General features: G+C 37.4%; 1 protein-coding gene across 1 annotated transcript in view; it reads right to left on the minus strand.

Annotated features, from left to right (window-relative positions):
* Positions 1 to 11,420: 11,420 nt before the first annotated feature.
* Positions 11,421 to 20,843, minus strand: part of LOC101849272 (probable phospholipid-transporting ATPase IF) — a gene marked incomplete at its 5' end in the record, with an annotated part of 53,036 nt that continues 43,613 nt past the window's right edge. The window contains 2 exon segments of the mRNA XM_035973791.1: positions 11,421 to 12,512; positions 20,569 to 20,667. Coding sequence (XP_035829684.1) covers positions 12,228 to 12,512; positions 20,569 to 20,667 — 384 coding nt within the window.

Below are 20,843 nucleotides of genomic sequence, written 5' to 3' on the forward strand. Positions count from 1 at the left end.
CAAGTAAAGAAATCAAATCTACAAGTGAAAAGAATTAAAATAAAAGCAGAAGGTCCTCCTTCACCAACCCAAAGATCATACCGCCCCATTCACTATGCCCATGACTATCTTCAACCTGCTATTGCTTAATGTCTTAATTGTGCACGCCCACTTTTTAGCCCATGAGCCGCCCCTGCCTGGTTGAATGATATATGGAGACCATTCTTCTGCCAGCACGTGGAAACTTTTCTTAACATGTCAGTTCCGGAATTGTAACATCCAAAATGAGCATCTGGAGGACATATCACTATGATATCAGGACCTGGGAGGGAGTGTGTGTGTGTGTGTGTGTGTGTGTGTGTGTGTGTGTGTGTGTGTGTGTGTGTGTGTGTGTTTGTGTATTTTATATATATATATATATATATATATATATATATATATATATATATATATATATACATATATGTATACAGAGAGAGAGAGAGAGAGAGAGAGAGAGAGAGAGAGAGAGAGAGAAAGAGAGAGAGAGAGAGAGAGAGAGAGAGAGAGAGAGAGAGAGAGAGAGAGAGAGAGAGAGAGAGAGAGAGAGAGAGAGAGAGAGAGAGAGAGAGACGAGTGCCAAATGAAGACTTGATTTTGCTAGATCTTATTATTATACTCTGTGCAAAAGACAAACTAAAATTTAGGAGTGCATAGTGTTAAATGAGTACTAGGCCTACGCGTAGTTAGGTCTCATAATATTCCTATGAATGTAAAAAAAGGGGGGCAATTTAAGATTTATTAAAAAGTATACACGTCTACCGTTCCAAGAAGTGGTACCAGTGATATACTTTCACTTATCTGTGTTAATCGTATGCCCCCCCCCCCCCTTTTGTGAGCAGAGGACAAAATGGGACGTGGAAGGATACTGCACAAAGCTGGGAAGCTGGGAAGCTGGGATATATGTAAGACTGCACTCGTATGTTTTAGTTTTAGTAGAGTTTTTACGGTGCTCGCAACTGCATAAGGTCATATGAGCGCCAGAAGATTAGAGGTGTTACAAGAGAGTAACAAACATAAAAAAGAAGAAGGGGAGATAAGGACAATAGATGTTTAATAGGAAAGAAGAAGCAAACCCACAGAATTCTACACTTAAGTGTAGAATTCTGTGAGCAAACCACACCAGAGCACCCGCCAACCGCCCACACTCGTATGTTTACTGTAAGGATTAAATTGTGTGACTCGAGAATTGGGACAACTTATGTTTATCAATGATTACGCCTATGTTTTGCAATCTGCAGTTGGTGCACATGATTAGCGGCCAATCCCTTATAGACTTATAATAACCTATAAAGTCATCTAATCCTAAATGCCATTTGATAAGGGATGTGAAAACAAAAATTATATAGACCTTCTGGCGATCAAAAGAAATGTACCCAATTTCGATTTGTGTAAAAAGTCAAAATGTATATCTCTTTGAGTCTTTACGCTTTTCATTCCACGTGAGTGATACTAAAGAGTAGACCATGCTATTTAAAAAATAACATTTTGGTGCTTCAATTAAGCTTAGTGCTCATAACATGAACAAAATTAAAAACAGAAATTTAGCACTTATATTTCTCGAAAATATGGCGGATATTTTCCTATCTTTATTGACAAAAAATGTTTAGTTTTTTTAAAGCACATGTACGCAATAACATATATTCTGAGAATAATAATTGTCACCAAAGAATGATGGTGGGTCTAACTCATGAGAAAAACGTCAAGCCATCGGCATACCAGAGAGTTTACAGTAATACTAGAGAGACGGCACTTCGCCCGGATGCGCGTATCTGGGTCACCAGCTGATCGTGGAGAAACGCGCGGTAAACAAAACAAACTGCGTCCATTGTTCAAGGCATTTTCGTTGATCGCAGACAAGCATGTAAACCCTCTCTGGGCATACTCTGCGCGGTTCTGCTCTTGCCAGGACATTCAACGTCAACATACTCACGTGGAAAGAAAAACATGACGACTTAAAAAAAAAATGTAGATTTTTTTTACGCAATTAAAAAAATGGTACCTTTCTTCTGATCACCGGTAGGCCTAGGCCTCATTCAATAGGTCCTGTGTTCGAATCCGGATAGCGACGGAAAATTACATCTCTAAAATTTTTTCCTTTCACATCCTTTCCTGCTCTCTAACAATGTTCTGTCGTCTGCTTTCGTCTCCACTGTCTGCTCCCACCCCCTCACCTCTTTTGCCCCATCCTCTGGGCTCCTGCATGCATGATCCACTCTTTTTGCAGCCTTAATTTCTATTACTACTCCCTGGCTCCTTATGGTAGGTAAGATCTAACGCCTTGCCTTCTTGAATAAGAGCGAACAATTTCGGAGGTTCTGTGTGCAAGTTGCACACGTTAAAGATCCCATGTAGTCCAAAATCGACAAGAGTAGGCTTCGACCGCCACCCGGCAACTTTCAAAATTTCCTACCAACTGAAAATGTTTAATGTGTCCCGCGCGCTCATATAACCGCAGTTACGAGCGCCGTAAAACATTTACAACAAAAAATAAAAGAAGGGGGTAGAAATCTATACAAAGAAGTCCCCACTCCCACTCCCAGTAGCCATGCCAATTGAAGCACAGAACCAAACCAACAGCAATTGTGTAAGTTGAACACTCCTGCATGGACTGCTATTTAAGGATGGAACAATTAGAATTCCGAATTTAACTGCCCTCCTTTAGCCCCCCCCCCACACACACACATTAGCAAAATTTCCATTCCTCGGACAGCGCTGCGATTTATGAAGTCTCTTGGCGGGGAAAAGAGATGCATGGCCGAATTGCCTCACCTGCAAACTCGCAGCCGTGCAACGAGTGGAAATTACTCTAGCATAATAATATGCCGGGCCGTAAGACCGAGTCAAGTTGGGAGAAAGAGCTCTGAAAACGCCTGACACAAAAGTTTAAAAACGCCTCTTCGTGGGTGGTTGGTGGGGGCTTTGATTTTTAAAAATAAATTGTCATCTTGATCTCTCCATGAAAACGCTGCGCTAACTTGGTGCAGTTTTTAGGCCTACGTCTTAAAGATAAATTTATTTCAACGAGAGGGGACGGGACATAATTCACAAAATATTTCAAGCATGAATAGGAACGTATTAAGTCCCTTCAATCTACTGCATCCGACCCCGAGCCGACATTATATTGATGGCGGAAGCCGCTTTATCGGCTGGCCGTCGTAATACGACAAGAAATTAACTTGACGTCGGCCTGATGTCAGCTTGACATCGTAATCCGCTTGTCTGACTTCTCTCTCTCTCTCTCTGTCTCTCTCTCTCTTTTCTGGCGCTGTGGCGTTAGCCCGCAGAAACTCAACTGTCGCTCGGGGGTCCTTGAAAAGTGCTGAAAGTGGGTTACTGAAATGTCCCAGAGGAGCTTGTATGACTTGCCAACTGCTGAATATCAAGCCAATGAAGTCGTTGTCAGGGTACTGCTTACTCAAACAGCACTACTCCGAGCACTGACGATACTACTCGAGCGGCACGAGCAAGGCGCAACTCGCGAGTAATGAGTACATGAGCACACTCTACAGTTTTAGGTTTTTTTTTAGTAAAAGTTTTACGGCACTTGCAACAAAATTATAGTATACAAGTGCCCATGAATAGAGGTGTTACACGGGAGTAACAAACACACAAAAAAGGAGGAGATGTAAGGACGATAAATGTTAGATAGGAAAAAAGGAGCAAATCACACCAGAGCACCCACCAACCACCCGCACAGCACTATTATACGCAGCTTATTCAACAAGAAAGATGATTAACAACATAAGCATTCCTTCATGGAAAAAAACCCAAACAACTTTATTACAGTTTTTTAAAAACAAATTCAATAGAGACAAAAACTATGTAAGGAATGTTTGAGAAGCTTTTAAAGCTGCTGCACATGAGCAAATACAATCATTTAACGAACATGAGACATGAGAGGCAATGATTTCAATATGGTTTGATGTGAATAATGCAATAATATAAAGTCAACAGGTACAACAGCATTTCTGCTCACATTAAAACTGACGCTAACAGGAAACATAGTTTGACTGCCACAAGCAGGATGCATGAATTATCTTAGATAATTTAAACATTTTTAAGATATATAATATATTTTAATTAATATATTCATAAACCTATGACAGTACCTGGTATTGGTAGTAAACATGGAAAAAATAATTTAATTCACAACTTTAATCTTCATCAAGAATAAAGATAGTCATGTGGTAACATTGTCAGAAAAAAAAGCGTTTGGATGCTGTTGAGTATGCTTGAAAATAAAAAGTTGATCTTGCTCAAACACATTTAGAATAACAGTAATCTAATAATGACTGTACTGCAATGAAACTGCTCTAGACTGGCAGCTAAGGTATAAATAGCTCCCACCATGAGAAGATTGATTTTGACTGGTTGTAAATTTCTAATGCCCCCCTCCCCCCCCAACGACACATCATGTGTAATTTAGATTTTTAGGACTTGAGCTGTTTTGATCCTGCTTGTCAGGGCCAACACGGGCTATGTGGTGAATAACACACCAATAGGCGAACAGAGACACTTGATAAAATAATCTCCCAAAATTAAAAACCTGTAAATTTTTTGCCATATAGACAGGCTGAAGGGCTAGAACTCAGATGGCCGCTGGATTGGAAAAGTAAAAAGTACCTCCCAACATTGCAACTGAACTTATATCTTTCTCAGCCATTAGCAGAGAACCTAACTACTTAACATCATAGACATCAGTCCAGAGCAGTTTGTCATTGCCTGCTCAGTACAAGTGTTCTTAGATATGAAAATAAATATTGTTATTTGGTCATAATAAGCCCTAATTTATTCATTTATAAGGCACTGTGTCTTTGAAAGGGTACCACCTTGTGAATTTAATTTCGTTTTCATTTTAAAATCATGACGAGATTATAAATACTGTGTCATAACAAAAGGACTCTAGACAGAGTGAAAGAATGGAATCTTTAGTGGTATAATTTTGAACAAAGCAAAATGTAAAACATTCTTTAAAAAAAAAAAGGTTCCAACATAAACCCGGTATCTGATTAAATCAGAAAGAATACAAAGTTCTACCCTTTCTTTCCTCCTCCCTTTTTTCTCCTTGTTTGTCATCATAAAAGATAACAGCAGAGTTCTCTCGACAACAACATGAACAAGTGAAATATGAAAAAACAAACAACAATCAAGGGATCAATTGTTTCAATAACAATTCTGTAAAAATCTGCTGCAGTGGCAGAAAACACAGCCAATTTTAGATTTTGAGCATAAAAAGGGCCAGGTGATGAGTGTAGAAAATAAAAGCAAAAATTAGGCCTGTTGAATGGCCAGTGGAAAACTCATCCACTGGGGAAAATGGAAAGGTCAAACGAGTGTATGTGTTGATAACAAAACAAGATAAAACAGCAGTATGACGGATAAGAGACTATATTGTTGATAATGGTTAACAGATCCCACACATGGACGTAGAAAGACCAATGGATAAGACACATGAATGGAGAAAGACTATCAAATTAAACATGCCACAGTAGAAAGACCTTTGAACTTGATGCATCTTTCCAGGAAGGCATAATTAATGGACTGCCCAGGCCACTGCTGATGAATGTCCAATGGATCCAACATGTCATCACAGAACAACAGTGAACAGACTCTACAAATTATTTTTAGAAAGGCTAAAAGTACCACTACATACACATCATAGGAGGAAATTTAAATGGGTTCCCAGAACAAAGGTCATTGTAGAAAGCCTGAAAAAATCAGTTCATGGGGTGCTCCGTTAGCTCAGTTTATATTATGTTGGAGCAGATGGTCCTGGTTCAAACCCAACTGGAATTTATAGAACTCAGGTTGTTTTTAGAAATTTTCAAGGCTCTCAACCCAACAGGCAGGGTCTTATTGGAAATGGACATTAAATTTGAAAGTGCTGCATCTGAAACTACCAAACAGAGTCGAAAGAGGCATTAAATCCTTGCACTTTTATTTACTTATTTCAGCGACAAAGACAAGATAATGGGTGATATCTTCCTTTCTACAATGGACAGCAATGAGAAAGAACTAGCAAAATGCATACAAAAAGGATTTCCTTAGCTTGATGGATACCGTAAAGACACTGTGATCGTGAGGAATGGCATATATATAAAAATAAAAATAACCCTGGAATAAGGAATACAATATTAGCAATTGTATATATTGGATTAAACTGTTGAAAAAAGAACAATGTAAAGTCGACACATCTTTGGAAATAAATAGTAAACAAATATGGTACTAAAAAACAATAGGGCAATAGCATAACTCCACACCTGCCCTCATCCCTGAAAAAAGCTACTTGATATTTCTGCCTTTGACCTCAGTCGAGTGGAATGTCTCAAATTGTTTTGCAAACATAAAAACCCCCCATCTCATGGGGAAGAGCAAAAGGTTAAAACATTTGTGACTTTAAACTGTCACCTTGGAGTACAAAAAGTACAAAGCTCTCTCTCTTGACTGTTGGGAATGATGCAAAAGTTTGGCAAATTATGCTTTAGCATATAATGTTTAAAACAAAAAGTATCCTGCAATGAAAGTTTGAGGGTTGCCAAGGAATAAAAGAGCAACACAGATGAAGCCAACAATTAAACCAATTCCCATAATAGGGAACAATTTTGTGTTGCGAAATGTCATCATGTATGAACCTCTGATTAATGACACATCATGGAAATGGATTCAAGGGTGAAAGTCTCTGCGTTGCTGGATTAAAAACAACTGGTTATAAATATGAACAATGAAACGAAATAACCAGTTACATGAAAAAAAAATCTCCTGAGCTTATTAACCGCATCAATGGTTTACATTGGTATTAAAGGCAACAGTGGTATAGATTAAAAAGAGACAATATCGTTTAAAGAAGCCTTGGCTTCCACATATAACAATGGTTTGTATTGTTTACTCTGTTGAAGATAATTAACACCTTGATAGAGATATAGAGTAGACAATATAACTCGTCAGGGACTCATGCACGCCTACACATATACATACACACTCACCCTTTCTCTCTTACACACACACAGTACTCTAAACATACAATACGCTCGCATACACACACATGCACCGGGGTTGAGAGAGCATAATATTGTACCTTTGCCGAAACAACCACCGGCTTGCGTAGTTTTCATATCTTTCGCCCACAGAAAGAATAGATATATTTTTGGTTTTCGGTACCTGCCTTGGCTTGAAAACATGAACAACAGAGTCACACTAGATATTTGCTACAATAAAAACTAGTTTTTAGTTTTAGTAGAGGTGCACGCAACTGCATAAGGTCACATGAACGCCAGAAGATTAGAGGTGTTACAAGAGAGTAACAAACATAAAAAAGAAGAAGGGGAGATAAGGACGATAGATGTTAGATAGGAAAGAAGAAACAAACCACACCAGAGCACCCGCTAATCACCCACATAAAAACTAGTATGCAACTAGACCTGCCAAGTACTCCTATAAAATCGAAGCCTATTATTTTTACTTCTATGGAAGAACTTTGATTGAATTTGCATAAAATCAAATTTTTCCTTGAAAGCCGCTTCCATCAGTTGTAAGCAACTTATCATAAATGAAAAGCAAAGTCCCCAGGTTTATTTTAAAAATTAGCGTGAACTATTGTAAGTAACATGAAAAATGCACATTTCTGTTCGCACCTATTTGTGTGTATTTGTAATACACATTTATTTGCTACCACCAATTTGTAACATAATCTGACTCAACTGGGGTTCCGGAGACTGGTTCTTACACCAAAACTTTGACTTTTTTAGGGAGGATACTGAGTAACTTCTATCTAGTTTTGGTCATGGAGGGGTTGGCAGGTCTATGCAACCCTTTTGTTTGTTTGTTTTTGTAAAGTGTTTTACGGCGCTCGCAACTGCATAAGGTCATTATATGAGCGCACGGGATACACCTAATATTTTCAGTTGGTAGGAAATTTGGAATTTTGCCCGGGTGGTGGCCGAAGCCTACTCTTATCGATTTTAGACCACCAAGGGATCTTTAACGTGCGCAACTTGCACATGGGCCCTCCGAGATTTTTTGCCCTTGTACGAGAAGGCTAGGTGTAGATCTTTCCTACCAGAAGATCAGGGGTGTGGCAGAAAGACAGCAGTAAGGAGGAGCCAAGGAGTAGCAGTAGAAAGGCTGCAGAAAGAGTCAGGAGCCCAGAGGAGGGGGCAAAGGAGGCGTAGGGGTGGGGGCAGAAAGTGGAAATGAAAACAGACAACAGAACATTGTTAGAGAGCAGGAAAGGAGGTGAAAGAAGACAATTTTTAGAGAAGAAAATTTTTTCGGTCGCTACCCGGAATCGAACCCGGGACCTTTGAATGAGAGGCCAACACCTTAACCTCTAGGCCACGAGAGCCCCCTGCAACCCTTTGATGCAAAAGAGCAAAAAAGAAAACAAAGAAAAGACTAACCAACAAGTAGTTATGGTGAAAACATTACTATAGCAAACAAAGAAGATTTGGCATCTGATGTCAATATGGTGTTCAAAAGGAGGACAAATCATGATATATGAAAAATCGCCTTACATTTTTTTGTGAAAAGGTATACATTCGATGAGTCCTAGAAAAAAATATTTTCCTCATTGTTGTCCTTCAACCCTCAAATTATTACACATTTAGAGGATCTGAATTGTGGCACAAAGCACAGGAATGATAACTTTAACATTATTTCCAGCTGGAAAATGTGGTTTGCAATGTAATTTCCTTCTCATTCTCAGCAGCACAGAGGAAATTTTGCAGTCAAGGTACACATAGTTTTATAAAAATATAAAATTATACTTTAAACAGTAATTTTCGAATAAATAAGTTTAGAAAGATAAGTGTGACCAGACCCAATCCCTTCCTCAACTCAACAGTCAACTCCTCATCACCTCCCCCTCAAATTAAATATATTTAATCAATTACTTATATATATATATATATATATATATATATATATATATATATTATTTTGGGGGTCTAAAAGAAGGCAACAACAGAACCTGATTTATAAACCAACTGATCAACTACCCCTAAAAATACCCTGCAAGTGAGTACATTGTACTGAAACTAGTCCATCAGCATTTCGCTCGGTGTATACAAAATCTGAAAATACATCTGAGTAACAAAATAATACATAATATCATCATACTCTTAGAAAAAGCAAAAGAAGATTTTACACTTTTGTGACGCATAGGTGGGCAAATCTGTATGAAAAAAATGAGTATGTAACAAGTAAAACAGACACTTATCTTGATATAAAAAGAAAGACAAAAAAACAAAAATACGTAACTAACTGGGTTTTAAAAAACATGGATTTTAGCCCTACCATCTTATGGTGCTGAATATTTTCAGGAACCCAGAGGACTAAAAAGCTTCCAAACACAGGTTTTCACTTCTCTAGCAGGATGCCATCTAAAATATTATGCTCATGTACTAATATTCACAAAGTCACTCAGTTTCTCTCAGACAGAGAAACTGCACATACAACACACACACACACAAACAGACACACACACACACACACTCCCACACACACACACATATACATCGCTGCTGCTATTCCATGTGAAATATAATGCAGCACGCTCTAACTCAATATACAGACAGAAAACAGTCATCAAAATCTTGTGTAAATTCTATGATGATAATGACTTTTGAAGTACTGTATGTGTATCTTAAAGCTTGAATAAACAGAGCTTCGGAACATTTGTGTGGAGGCCTGAGAAAACCAAAGATCAGTTGCACTGACCAAAATTGAGTTATATGGTCCAACCCTAGCCCCCCCCCCCCGCCTAAAAAAAAAATCCCCAAAACTTTGGATTAAGCTAAAAAAAAAAAGAAAACAGTGAACAAAGCAACATCTTTTCCTTCAATTTAAATAAAAGGTTTTCAACAGATAATGTTTTTAAATGCGTTACTGCTGGTAAAATTTCTTCTTGCCCTTCCTCTTACCCAGTATAAAGCAAAGATTCCACTCATCATATCACATCTACTTTCCCAGTGACAACACACTAGTAGAATTGAACATTTTTAGCCAAGAGTATTGTATATTGTTGGAAAGGAAAGAGAAATAAAAAGTAGTCAAGAAAATCAACTTAAAATGCTCTTACAGTTTGTACATAAAAAAATTTATACTAACCGTTCAGCTGTTTTCCTCTGTTTTGTCATTCATGGGGTTGTTGACTTAAAACAAATTTACATCCATGAATTATAACACATTTTATTTTCTTCACAACTTTTAAAGTTTTCCTATGCCACAATACAATTGCCAATACGACTGAAACTGATGAAAAGTAAGTGGGATTAAACAGTAACAAAAAAAAAACTCCAACTGATTCCTTTCCAGGCCATTTGTGATGTGAACTTTCTACAGATAAGACAGCCCAATCACGACATACATTTTGTCCGTACAACATTATCTGAATACAAACAAGCAACAGCAAAGTTCTTAAAATAAAAATGAGAGCGGACTGCTGTTTTAAATCCTTCACAAAGAAATAAGATTGTTTGATACCTACAGTGAAACTATAGACAAATGCACAAAGCAAAAATGGCATCATCATAAAACAAGCAAAAAAGAAAAACAGACATGAAATCAACCAGTTAAGCAGTGACACTACATCTTCATCAGAAATATTATCTGCAACAAAATTATTGGCCTGAATAATTGGTTATTATGGCAGAAATATAAAAACATTATAACATTTAGTTTTGAGACCTGATAATTGAAATATTATAAAGTGTAAGATGCTTGCATAATATATATACACAAAAAATATTCATGTTCAAGCAACAATAGAATAACATCAATAATTTTGTCATGGAAATTCGAAAAAAAACCCATTCTTGTGAGTTCATGACTGAGACTTTTTCCTAGTCCTTGTAATCAGAAAGGCTGTCAAGTCTAACAACATGCATCCACATCAGTCTACACACATGCACGCTCATACATACACACCAAGAAATCGAATCACATGCATGCAGAAATATAAACACAAAGAAAGACAACTGTAATCAGAATAATTTAACAATGTAGTATTTTAAATAATATGCTCAAGGGGATTGGTGGAATGTACCAAACTGTGGAATGTACAGAACTCTTTCAATGAACCAAATTGTCCTCTGTACACAAAATGGCAATTGACAAAGAAAATGCATGTCTTTGCATCCCACTTTCTAAGTCTGGCTTAAAGTTCATCGCCCCTTCACTGTTTGAAAGGCTGTCTACGATCTGCATGCAGACAAACAACAATCTCCAGCTTCTCCTCCATTCAATGAAGTATTTATATTCACTCAGATATATGGACAGTACAGTGGAGTCCACTCAAACCAAACACATTTGCTCCGAAAACAGCAGTAAACTGAAAAAAAAAATAGAATCCCCATGCTATTTGTTCCCATTTTTTTTCTTTGCAATTTGTTCCCATTTTTTTCTTTTGCTATTTGTTCCCATTTTTTTTCTTTGCTATTTGTTCCCATTTTTTTTCCTTTGCTATTTGCACAAATCTCAAAACAGAAAACCTGACCAAACTGAAGACTATCCAGCAGGCCCGCATTATTCGATCTAAGGGGACTGGACTGTATTATGATAAGTTGAATAGTTCATCCACAGAATGAAGAAAACAGGCGCTTTGTTCAACAGGACAAAGGTACTGTTTTGAAAGCACTGTTAGTTAATATTATACCTTAAGACATCATAGAAGGAATTTTGAAATTCGTTCGTTCCTAATCAAACCTAAAAAAAGATTGCAGCCTTCATGTCCATAACGCATAACACAGTCTGTTTCACTACAACAAAAAAAAAGGTTGAAATATCCAGACCTCTGGGAGCTTTTCTACAGAAAATGGAATCTGCAATTCAAAAGTCAAGCCTTGTTCTAGAAGATGAAGATTGTGGTGATGGCAGGTCAGTTTTTTAAATTTTCTCATCCTGCAAAAAGAAATCACAGAAGGTCACTTCCAATTTTAAACTAGAGCCACACATATGAGGCAGGATTTCTGGAAACTTATGGGACTAAAAAAAAATAAACCCAAAACCCCTCATAAAAGTGGAATTCTTCTTTCAATCCAAAGTAAAAATCTTTCCAACAAGAAACTTGGATCCTTCTTTCATCTAGCAATGCTGAAATTATCCAGGAAAGTTCGCAGTTCTTGCAGTACCCAAGTCAAGTCCTAGAGATCACATGTGTCCTGTATCTCATGTCCCAGGAAACCACCGACACGTCTTCCCTTGCAGCGTACTCACAGGTGAGAGGATTCAAGAATTACAGGCTTGACTTCGGAGACAGTCGTAATATTGTTGTTGACATTGTTGTTTCCTGACATAATCGCCACTGCGGGAACTTCTGGACTTCTGCGTGCACCAGCGATGCCGTTTATCTCTGCAGTGGTGGTGAACATGTGAGAAGGAGAACCAGACATGACCTCTACGCTGGGTAGTGGGTTCGCATCCTGTGGCATGATGTCCACTGCCACCGGGTTATCGTAGGCGTGTCTGTGAATGGCTTGAGGGCGAGATTGATGCAACTGAAAAAAATAAAACAAAACAAAATACAGATTTCATTAACAGATAAGATAACAACACATTTCAGCTCTCCTCATCAAGAATCAATAGTGCACTTTTGAGATATCTTCTGAGCTACTTTCAATTAAAGTTTACAAAACTGTTTCAGTTGCAGATTTCAAACTAGCTTCTTTTAATTAAAAAAATCAAATAAGACAGTAAAAAAATACATGAACAGCTCTGGTGTAAAAGAAGAATTGATGAATCTGTTTTCACCAAATGAGATTGATAAACACATATTTAAGATACATTCATGTTAAGCAACAAATAATTTTATCATGGCGGCAGGAGGAAAGCCAATCAGCCGCCCCTTTTCTGGTTCGAGATGACATAGTTCTTACCACACAAAACCAGAACTATGCTTTACAGAAGTGTATAGAAGTAAGAGAGTATTATTCTTATAACATTTCTATACATGAAATAAGAAAACATAACACAAGACTGAGGATTTGCTATCCTTAGAATTGCTTATTTCAAGAGCATTATTATCTATCATTAAACTTAAAGGCTAAAAGATAAACAGAAAGCGATTCACAGTACATAAATATCATGGTCAAATTGTCAAAAATGTTCTGAAATAGATTCTAACTGGAAATAAAAAAGTATATTTCATACCTCATGAGGTCTACCTCAAATACAAAAACTATATTTTCAGATAAAGATAAGCATTTGAACTATGGTATATTTCACAGGTGTAATAAAACAAACATATAATAACAAAACAAGGATTGTTGTTGATTAGTATCCATATACACATACTTTCACCTAACAGTTACCAAAGAAGAAAATTGTCAATCCCTCTGCTAAGTAAGAGATCAACGACTAAAGATGTTAAAAAACTCTGCAAAAACAGAAGCACGACTGTAAAAAGTATTATTGTAAGTGCTAGAACCTGGAGTAATACGACAAAAAAGAGAAATGAACTAGGAGAAGAAAACTAGACAAAAATAGAAAACATTGCTAAATTAGGTCAGTGTGCAAAACAAACTTTACGCACACTGTACTACTACTGAGTATGATCAATAGAAACACATATCTGTAGAGACAAGTTTCTCTTAATTAAAAAACAAACTTTTTTCTCAAACCGTCAAAAGTGAAATTAAAGCAGTGTGCACAGCCAATTGATAATATCAACATCTAAACCAACTTAAAAGAATGAATTGCAAAATAATATATTATTGCTATGAGTGGTACTAAAAAATGTGTCCAACATTATTTAAAAAAAAAAAGTTCTTGAATTGTTGAGTCTGAAAAAATAATTAATATTACCTATTGCAGTGCAAACAAAATTGTGCCATGCTTGCTCATAAATTCAAACTCTAGATCTAGACAATACAATATTGGAAAGAAAAGGGAACTGTGTGAGCAGGTCAGGTGTGTGTATGTGTGGTTGGGGTGGGGGTGTGTGGGGGGGATAAGGGAGTTTAGCTGGGATGACTGCACATCAAACAATGACAAGAGTCCACACAATTCACCGGAAGGGGCGACCAACCTCGATCCAGCCAGTCCCCAGGTGAAAGATAAAAAAAATGCCTCGGGCGGAGGTTAGCTGCGAATATAATGAATACGGATGTGTCTTCCCGATATGAAAAAAACCCTGAACTTTTCACACCCTGTAGAAATGTGTACGAGGGGATTAAAAAATTATGCAGCACGTAGTCTAATAACATCTTGTATCGAGACAATTTTCTTATGAAGTTTCTGAATATTTGTACATTTAAAATCCATACAATGTAAAAAAAATTGGAAGTTTGGATTTTTCTGGAAAATTGACACCTCTGTAAATAAGATGTCCCTGATCAATGAGTGCAGACCTTCCAGTATGGGGTGGCAGGTAGCACCACCACACCTCTTAGATTCAGAACCAATGATGGCTTCATTTTGTGATATAGGACTGCGGACAGATATAAACTCTAACCCTTCCTTGGATGGGAGAACTATGGGTACAAATCCCCCCCCCTCCCTCCAGGCTCCCTGGGTAGATCTTTGGACGAAGAGCTGGAAAGCTGAAGACGGAGGTACAAAATGTTCTGGGTCTGCAGGCGAGTTGCAAAGAAGCCCGGTGCCAAACAAAAGCTATTATGACATTTGGAGACGGATAAAATTCTTGAAACATAACATACTTGTACTCAGACTTAATTAAAATTATGATAAACAATAAGAACCTGCAAGTTCAGATTTTGAAATCAAGCAACCCTACACATAATGCAGTGCTCATTCAAAGACAGTAAAGAGTGTTTTTTAAATTTTTAGCTTAAGTAAAGGGTTTGTGGCACTTGCGACACAAAAAGATGGTATAAGTGCCAAAGATTACGGGTGTCACGAGAGAGTAACATACAAAGAAAAGAAGGAGGAGAAAGGACAATAGCTGTTTTGACTAAATAGAAGGAACAAACAACAACAGAGTGCCCGCTAACCATCCACATATAGAGCACTCCCCAGTTTGAGAATATAACAACTTTTCTTTCAGAGTTCAATTCCTGCTCGGGGAAGTTATTTTACTGAGTTTGTCTGTGGGGATGCTTTATCCCACTAATGAAAGGTTGGTTCTGACAGGCAGAGTTGAAATTATCTACATGGTATCAATCTAAGGAGTGTAAAACATTTATCACTATGAATCATATCAACAAGCAAGAAAGTTATGTTTATGACGTTGTAGTGTTTAAAGTTTAAATGATTCTGCATGGTGTTCTAAAAAAGTTAAAGAATTTAACAAAGAAGTCGTCTAGGCAGCAGAAACATCCATCAATCACTAGATGACTGTCAAAAACAGTGTGTACTCTCCTACGGACAATTTCTTCATGTTTTGTACAAAAGACTCGCATGACTCTAACAATCTTAAGCAACAAAATGAAATATATTCAGGAACTGCAACCGCGGGGGAAAAAAAGGGAGAACAAAAATGAAACCTGGGCTCAGGGCGGGACAACTGAATCAAGAAGAGTACAGAGGCTCTCTCTGACAGACCTATTGTAGGGCAGGAAGACAAAATGAAAGAAGTCGTAAAAGGGGAGGGGGGAAAAATAACTTTAAAAAATTGTGAGTGAAGTAAAAACAGATAGTCTGGTTTGCTTCGGTTTTATAGAAGTTTTACGGCACTTGCAACACTTTACAAAAAGAGATAAACAGTGTAATACTTTATTTCAGACTGTGGAACAGAGGTGCATTATTTTGAGACCAATATTTCCAAGAAAGAACAGAAAAGATTCTTCTTTTGAAACTTGACTTTAAGTTTCAAAAAACATGACTTGCCTTCTGGAGCTGTTATTATCAAAGCAACAAAGACTATTAGCTATGAACCTCAAGACTTGAATATTCTTATTACACGCAATAATATCTATCAAAATCCAATGCAACTGACAATCTCTATCTTCTAAATTTTTGCTACAAATAAAACCATTGATATGTAATGGGTAAATCATTTCTTTAAAGTCAAGAACGGACAGATGTCGAAATCAAATCGAGGCAATTTCAAATGTAGCTCACAAAAGAACATTCTGATAGAGAAAGATTGAAAAATCTATATCAGGAAAATGCGTAAGGAGTTTTCAAGCCCAAGGGCATTTCTACCAATGAAATGAATAATTGTGGTAAACAATTTCCTATACGGAAACTCTTTTATCAAAACTGGTCTCTAAGAATAGTCAAAACTAGGACAACAACGTTGACAGATCACCCAAACCTGACCTAACGCAAATCTTGACGGCAAGCAATGGAAGAAGATTCAAAAGTGGAGGGATTGATTGGGATACGCTTGACAAAGTGTGGACAAAGTGGCTTTCAAAGATTTTGATGGGACAAAATTCTCGTGTCACAAGGGGAATAAACATAAAGAAAAGTCACATCGCTTCTCCAAGGGCGACAACTCACCCTCTGACTACGAGCTCTTTTGCCACATCTCCTCCATCAAGAGATGCCACTAAACATGACTATATATCTTATCTTCAAAGACCGTTTCATCCTCTTGAAAAAAATTCTTTCTATCCACTTATCTTTCCTGTCAATTTTTGGTAGCCCAAATGCTTTAAACCCCCACTGACAAAACTTCAGTCGTTTAGGAGGCAGGCTGTTGAGCTATCCTAGAACCTCCCACAGATATTGAGAAAAAGCGCAACTGAAAAGAAAGAGCATCAAAGAGGGTTCTAGGTAAGTAAGCATACCTTTCCCTTCTCATTTTCAAGTTTACAAAAAGTATTTAAGTAAAACATAGGAACAACACCAGGATGTCAGCACATGGAAAAAGTAGATGGAAAAAGTAGAAAGAAAAAGTGTCTCCAACTTTTACCTCCTAAATCAACCTCAGCTTTTGACCTTCATCAAGACTAAGAAACCATGAACAGTTTACTCTAAAATAAAGCAGAATCATTGCTGGAAAAAACAATTAATGAAAGCAATCAGCTGGACACAGTCAAAGTGAAAGACTGATTTTGTAACGAACCATTAAGCTTCCCATTCCTTTGAGACAATAATCAAAAGAACTCGGGAACAAACACACTTGCCTTCATTTATCTGAGATAAAGCTCTGGCGTTGACCAGATGACAAGGACATGTTGTTACTTAAGGGAGGCATTACGCTGCCAAGAGCGAAATGCTCGCAGCTAAAGGGATTTGAAAACAACAACAGTAACAACATCTGAGATAAAGAAAAGCGTACAGAACAACAGTCATTTAATGCTGGGAAACAGCAAAACATACAGTCAGAAACCAAACAGGAATGGAATAGTAGAACCGGAACACCCACCAAAAGTATCTTACAATCGTTAACCACCAAATAAGTCCGTCTTCTCCAGTAAGGAGCAGACAACAAAAGAAGAACGTGTGCACACAACTAATCGTAAAGACCAAGGCTAACATATAATATTTGGGTCATAATATTTCTCTCTCTTTCATCCCCTCTCCATTGTTCATTACCCTGTCTCTTACAGGAATAACTAAAAAGAAATGTTACGAAGTGGCATCCCCTGAGCGGGGAGGTGTTTGTCAAAAGAGCTCTTCGTCTCCATCAAAACCATTGTCCTGTCCATACATATGGCTCAGCATATTATGTTGAGACATGTAGGTGCCTGACCGAGATAGTCGAACAAGGACGTGACAGCAGCAGAGCTCCTAGAGTAGGGGAGTATATAGCAAGATGATGGTTGGTTGTTTGTTTGTTTGTTTGAGTATAGAGAAGCTCATTGACACAATAATAATGGTCATTTAGTGCTGGGGAAAAGTAAGACAGTCAGACAGAAACAACAGAGGGGAAGTTAAGAAGTAGGACCTACCAGTGGTGCCCTCCAACACCCGCTATAGCCAGATTAAAACAAAAACCAGCCAGTGGCATCTGTAGTAAAGATCACAGCACTGTCGTAGAGTAGTGCCACCAACATATTCTCATTTTTTCTTTTTTCTTTTTACTGGACTTTAATATTTGAGATATAATATTTAAACCTGAATCGGAAAAGTGAAGTAAAAAAATCTAAACAATTATCATAATAATGACTTACAAGAAATAAATTTCAATATATTTCTTCTTTACAACTGCCTTGGCATCAGCCCTTCCCGCCAAATACCAACAATGAATAAAGCACAATTACTGTACCCTTCTTCAGCCAAATTATACAAGAGAACAACAGACTTGCCATATTGTGTACAGCATGAAGTTATTTATTATCCTCCTGTTTCATTTTTTTTTGGGTGTGTATGCTTACAACTTGAGGTTTACATTTCTTACATACTAGAGAAGAGAAGTATACATCCAGATGATGTTTGTTTGAGTAAAGAGAAGTACATCGACAGTTAAAAATTTTTCTTCTTCCATTCATTTCTTCTGTTAACTAAACGACTAAACGCTCTTCCTTGACACAGACTTCAAGTAAATATTTTTGATTTGCTTGTGAAATGTCAGGTGGTAATTTGCTAACAGTATAATTTCGCAGAATCATTGTCTTGAGAGTAAGACTCTGGAGAAGTCTTCTAAGAAAACACTTGGAAAGGAGACTTGGTCAACAAACAGTGAACAAAACCACTGACTTGTATTTCCATACCCCTATCATATTTTTTTAATGCTTGAAAATATCACAATGCAGTTTATGTACAGACCAGCAGAAAAGCAGTTGCACCATCTGCCAAGCAGAAAAGAATGCCACAAAACTCCTTTGAGTATGTTTCAGTGTTGCACTACCTTGCAGTTGGAAAACATAACCACAATTAGAATTCTTTAAATCTTGCACAAGCGCAAGGCACTTTGAAACAGTACCCTCTTCCCTCCGCCCCCCCATTAAAAAAAAAGTTCTGTCACCCTAAAATACAGTTTAGACTGAACAATAAGAAAACACCACTTAAAACTGATTTATATATGTTGCTTTTCTTTAGAAAGACACACTGGACATTTTATAGACACCCCTTTAAAAAAGTATTAGACAGTTCATGATTCGGTGTTTACGTTAAACTGCAGCCTGGTATACGCCTAAAATAAAAAGTAAGCAAGCACATCTTTAAACCTTTTTCAGAGAAAACCTTGTAATATTTACACATACGACAAATTCTACAATACTTTTATATATATGAAATATGTACGCATTGATTTTTCTGCAATGTATTCCTGTATTGTTATGTTTTCAATGTATTGTTATAGATATAATGTATGCAATTTTTTTTCCCACTAATTAAAAAAAATGAATAACCTCAGACCAAAAAATGGTTGCGAGCATCTGGTTGTATACCGAAGCCCTGCAGGATAGACACAACACATTAGTAGCTGGGTACAAAAAGCAAAACCCATGACACCTGTTAGCATCCACTATCATGTCAAAATGAGGAAGAGACAGATTCCTGAAACACCAAAGTCGTGAAGGGAAAGAATATTATGTCATTAAAAAAAACAAAAAAAACAAAATAATACCAGCACTGTTAGTGTAATACATCAAAGGCCAGCTCTTCAGATGTACCAATCCCAAGATTTTGAAATTTGTTGTTGAACAGTCTCTGAATTTATGATATAGGTTACATGTGTTTGAAAAATATTTCTTTGCCATTAAAAATTTCAATATAAAAAAAAAAAAGAAAGAAAAGATACACAATGTAGGTAGGCTCCTATGTTAAAGTAATGATGAAACCATTTTTTCTCTCTCCTGGAAAATGTTGCTTTCTGGGCCTGGAACAGCTGAACAGCGTCCGACAACATAAAGATTAATGAAATGAAACATAATATGGACTCTTACTGCAATACTTCTTCAAACCCCTCTCCTCCTTTTGAGGATGTGAGGTCAACCTTACCAAACACCAACGTACCTTTGCATTAGCAAATGCACAAAAAATGAGGAGCGAGGTAAAAAAAAGAGATATATCTACTCTGGCACTCTACAAAATTTACTTATGTGCAGTAACAACAGCCTCATTTTACCACCAACAGCAAGAGAGCTGTAGCATTATCGCACAATTTTGGTCCCAAAGAGACAGATCGATTATGTGCTCATATCAGTGTGAAACAAAATTTTATGTTCATTGTATAATAAAATAGAGAACACTTAACTTGGGACCTCTAAAGAACAAATGGTGTATGAGAAAAATTCAACCTTTAGAAAAACAGAAAACACACTAGAATATTCATTCAAACTACATAAACAGAACGCTAACATCTGATGAACTGAACAACGTTCAAGAATTAGTCAAAGTAAAGAAAAAAAATACACCAACTAAAAAAACAACAGCAAACAGACCAGGGAATTTAACAAATCTGGCTAAACAGACAGAGAGACTTTAGAAAAACCAAATTCAACCAAACAAATGGAAAGACTTCAGAAAAACCAAGCCCCCATGAAGTGGGATAAAAAGGGTTAACAGAACAGAGCTGGTAGGGTTATTACAGAGAGAGAGAGAGAGAAAAGACAACCACACAGCACAACCTGGGAGGTCGTGACTCTCTAGCCTATGCACAGCAATGAGAAAACCACAGGCTGTTAAGAGTTAACACAGTCAGGTGCAATAGTACAGGTATGATGCAACCGAGGTAGAAGGGAGGAGAGAGGGGCCAACCTCGAACTGCTCTTCGTTGATCTTTCGTTTGAGGTCGTCCCCAGGACCAGCGGTCTCCTGGGATAGCGAATAAACGACCGGGGTGGGTGCCCTAGACTCCTATACGAATGGAATGATACAAAAGCAAAAAAGAGCTCGTGTAATGTATGAGTTAACGCAACCCCCCAGTGTTTGTTTCAGTAAGCATTTCACTGCACCTGCAACACAATTAGGTCATATAAGTGTTAAAGATTAGAGGTGTTACAAGAGAGCAACATAAGCAAAAAAGAAGGAGG

Source organism: Aplysia californica, unplaced genomic scaffold, assembly GCF_000002075.1.
Source record: "Aplysia californica isolate F4 #8 unplaced genomic scaffold, AplCal3.0 scaffold00030, whole genome shotgun sequence".
NCBI lineage: Eukaryota > Metazoa > Mollusca > Gastropoda > Aplysiida > Aplysiidae > Aplysia > Aplysia californica.